This window comes from Solanum tuberosum, unplaced genomic scaffold (genome assembly GCF_000226075.1).
Source record: "Solanum tuberosum cultivar DM 1-3 516 R44 unplaced genomic scaffold, SolTub_3.0 scf00218, whole genome shotgun sequence".
In the NCBI taxonomy this organism is placed as follows: Eukaryota; Viridiplantae; Streptophyta; class Magnoliopsida; order Solanales; family Solanaceae; genus Solanum; species Solanum tuberosum.
The window spans coordinates 15,663-18,929 of NW_006239144.1; the positions used below are offsets into that span (position 1 = coordinate 15,663).

The window sequence follows — 3,267 nt, forward strand, 5'->3', positions numbered from 1 at the left end:
TCAAACTTAAAGTTCGATGTTCCGGACTCGTTCGGAATCGTAAAAACACAAACCATATATGGAATCTGATTGGAAATGATATTTCAGACTCAATGGTAAAGTAGGAATTTCCATTGGAGATTGCTTCGATGAAAAGTGGGTCCCACACCCACTATCGTTTTGAGCCAGATTCCACAATGGGCATCTAAATCCTCGGGAAATGAACAAAGGGTCGTTCTAGACCAAAATCGATATTCCGAAGCTAACTTAGTTGCCAGAATTTTCATCTGAGCACGTCTTCCAAAAAGGTTGACCAGAGTAAACTTTTCAAGTTATAAAATCTCCAAAACAGGGAAACGGGATTAAAACCCAATCGAACGATCAGGCGATCGAACAGTCAGTGCCAGCAAGTCATAAATGACCTGGGGTCGCTACAGGAACGCTCTAAAACGATGGAATGAATGCTTTAATTAAAATGACCTGGAGTGTCATTACAATAACCACTACTAAAGAACTTTCGTCCGCGAAGGTAAGAGTCAAGAAGTACCTGAAGGCTCAAATAAGCCGTGGAACTGCGCCCGCATCTCATGCTCGGTCTCCCAGGTAGCCTCCTCAACTGGACGATGTCTCCAATGGACCTTAATTACGGGAATGGCTCTGGAACGCAACCGTCTGACATCTCTGGCCAAAATAGCAACTGGCTCCTCAATGTATCTCAAATTTTCATCCAAGTCAACTGCATCATACTGAATCACATGGGTCTCATCTGGAAAATACCGGCGCAACTTCAAAATATGAAAAACTGGGTGAATAGTTGAAAAGGCCGGGGGAAAGGGAACTCATATGTGACCTCTCCAACTGTCCTCAATATTTCAAAAGGACCTATATACCTGGGGCTAAGCTTTCCCCGCCTCCCAAATCTCATTACACCCTTCATGGGCGACACACGGAGGAATACTCTATCACCAACAACAAATTTCAACAGTCGACGCCTACGGTCTGCATAACTCTGATGTCTACGCTGGGCTGTCCTGAGCCTATCTTGAATCACCATCACATGATCTAAAGCCTCTCGGATCAAGTCTGTACCGTGCGGCCTAGGCGCTGTAGACTCAAACCAACCAACTGGAGAGCGACAACGCCTACCATTTAAGGCCTCGAATGGGGCCATCTGAATACTCGAGTGGTAGCTGTTGTTGTACGCAAACTCTGCCAAAGGCAAATACTGGTCCCACTGACCTCCAAAATCCATAACACAAGCCCGCAACATTTCCTCAAGAACCTGAATCGTGCGCTCCGACTGACCATCATTCTGCGGGTGGAAAGTTGTACTAAGGTCAACACGGGTATCCAACTTATCCTGGAAGGTCCTTCAGAAGCTAGATGTGAACTGTGGTCCCCGATCTGAGATGATGGAAACAGGCACACCCTGAAGACGAACCACCTCTCGAATGTAGATACGGGCTAACCTCTCAGCACTGTAGGAAGTATGGACAGGAATGAAGTGTGCTGACTTGATCAATCGGTCCACGATGACCAAAATACTATCAAGACCACGGCAAGTGCGGGATAATCCTACAACGAATTCCATCGTGATCCTCTCCCATTTCCACTCAGGAATGGGTAATCTCTGAAGCTCGTCACCAGTCCTAAAATGCTCGGCCATAACTTACTGACAACTCAAGCAACGCGATACGTAATCCACAATATCTCTCCTCATGCCGCTCCACCAGTATTGCTGTCTCAAGTCCCGATACATCTTTTCTGTGCCCGGATGAATATAATATTTGGACTCATGGGCCTCGGTAAGAATCATCTGAATCAAACCCCCAACTCTTGGAACATAAAGTCGATCACCAAATCGTATAACCCCATCTAAATCTAAGGTAGCCAGGCCGGTGTCACCTCCCATAATTCGACCTCGAAGTGCCACTACGTCCTCATCCTCAAACTGACGGCTGCGAATCCGATCCAGCAGAGATGACTGAGCATCCACATAAGCTAGTACACACCGAGAATCAGAGATATCAAGACGTATCATCCAGTTAGCTAAGGAATGGATGTCCAAAGCTAATGGTCACTCCGTAGTAGAAAGAAAGGCTAGACTACCCATACTCACTGCCTTCCGACTCAAGGCGTCCGCTAGTACATTCGCCTTGCCCAGATGGTAGAGAATAAAGAGGTCATAGTCCTTCAGGAGCTCAATCCAACGGTGTTGTCTCGAATTAAGATCCCTCTGGCTCATAATGTACTGAAGGCTCCTGTGATCATTATAGATCTCGTATCGAACTCCATACAGGTAATGCCTCCAAATCTTAAGGGCAAAAACTACCGACGCGAACTCTATGTCATGAGTGGGGTAGTTGCGCTCGTGTGGCTTAAGATGCCTCGACACATAAGCAATAACACGGCCCTGCTGCATCAGTACACAACCCAAACCAATGTCGGATGCGTCACAATAAACAGTCAACCCCTCACCCTCAACTGGAAAAGTCAATATAGGAGTGGTGGTAAGCAACTCCTTAAGTGTAACGACCCTAAAAATGAACAAGTGAAACTAGAGCCTCACATGTGAATTTGGAGTTGAGAACTTGATGAATTGATGAGAAATGACCGTGACGTCCGGAAACTAGTCGTTCGAACTAGTGAGTTGTAAGGGTCTTGTCGTTGATGTTTGGAGTGTTGTTAAAGGACTTAAGGGGTTGATTAGCTAGTTGATTAATCACCTTTATAAGCTAGCAAGACCTTAAGCTAGGTCATGAAATCATTTAGAACCGAGACCCTCAAAACAGTCCCCTAAAAACAGTTTTTAGTTTTAAGTTAGGAGTGAGGGTCAAATTTAAATGGTCATATCTTTTAGCTAAAAACGAATTAGGTGGGCCCTTACCTATCCAATTAAAGGTCTCTGAGTCTTCTTTCCAACGCCACTGAGTTTTACCAATTCCGACCTTGGAGTAAACAGTTATGCCGGAAATAGTGAAGCACTATCCAAAGGACGAGTTTAGACGGGAATGGGCACAATTTTTAAGTCGAGACTTTATGGGTCCTTAGTCCTTTTCCAAAATTGACCCTATGCTATTCTTTTCCTTTCCTAGCAACTATAAGACCTGTTATGACCCTAATTCTTCCATTTTAAGTCACTCCAATTAGAATTAAAAAGAACCCAACTCCTCTCAAACATTTCCCTCTCTACAACCCTCCATTTAACAAGGTCTAGAACTTGGAGCTAGGGCTTGGATTAAAGGTAGTTTATTCATCAAATTTCTTGGGGAATCTTAGCAAAGGTAT

At 44.7% G+C, this 3,267-nt stretch overlaps 1 protein-coding gene across 1 annotated transcript; it reads right to left on the reverse strand.

The window, feature by feature from the left end:
* Positions 1 to 515: 515 nt before the first annotated feature.
* On the reverse strand, positions 516 to 1,150 carry LOC107062337 (uncharacterized). The gene is made up of 2 exons (XM_015312869.1): positions 830 to 1,150; positions 516 to 764 (listed from the first exon to the last, which is right to left on the reverse strand). The coding sequence occupies exons 1-2, from the start codon at positions 1,148 to 1,150 to the stop codon at positions 516 to 518; spliced, it is 570 nt and encodes a 189-aa protein (XP_015168355.1).
* Between the last annotated feature and the right edge of the window lie 2,117 nt (positions 1,151 to 3,267).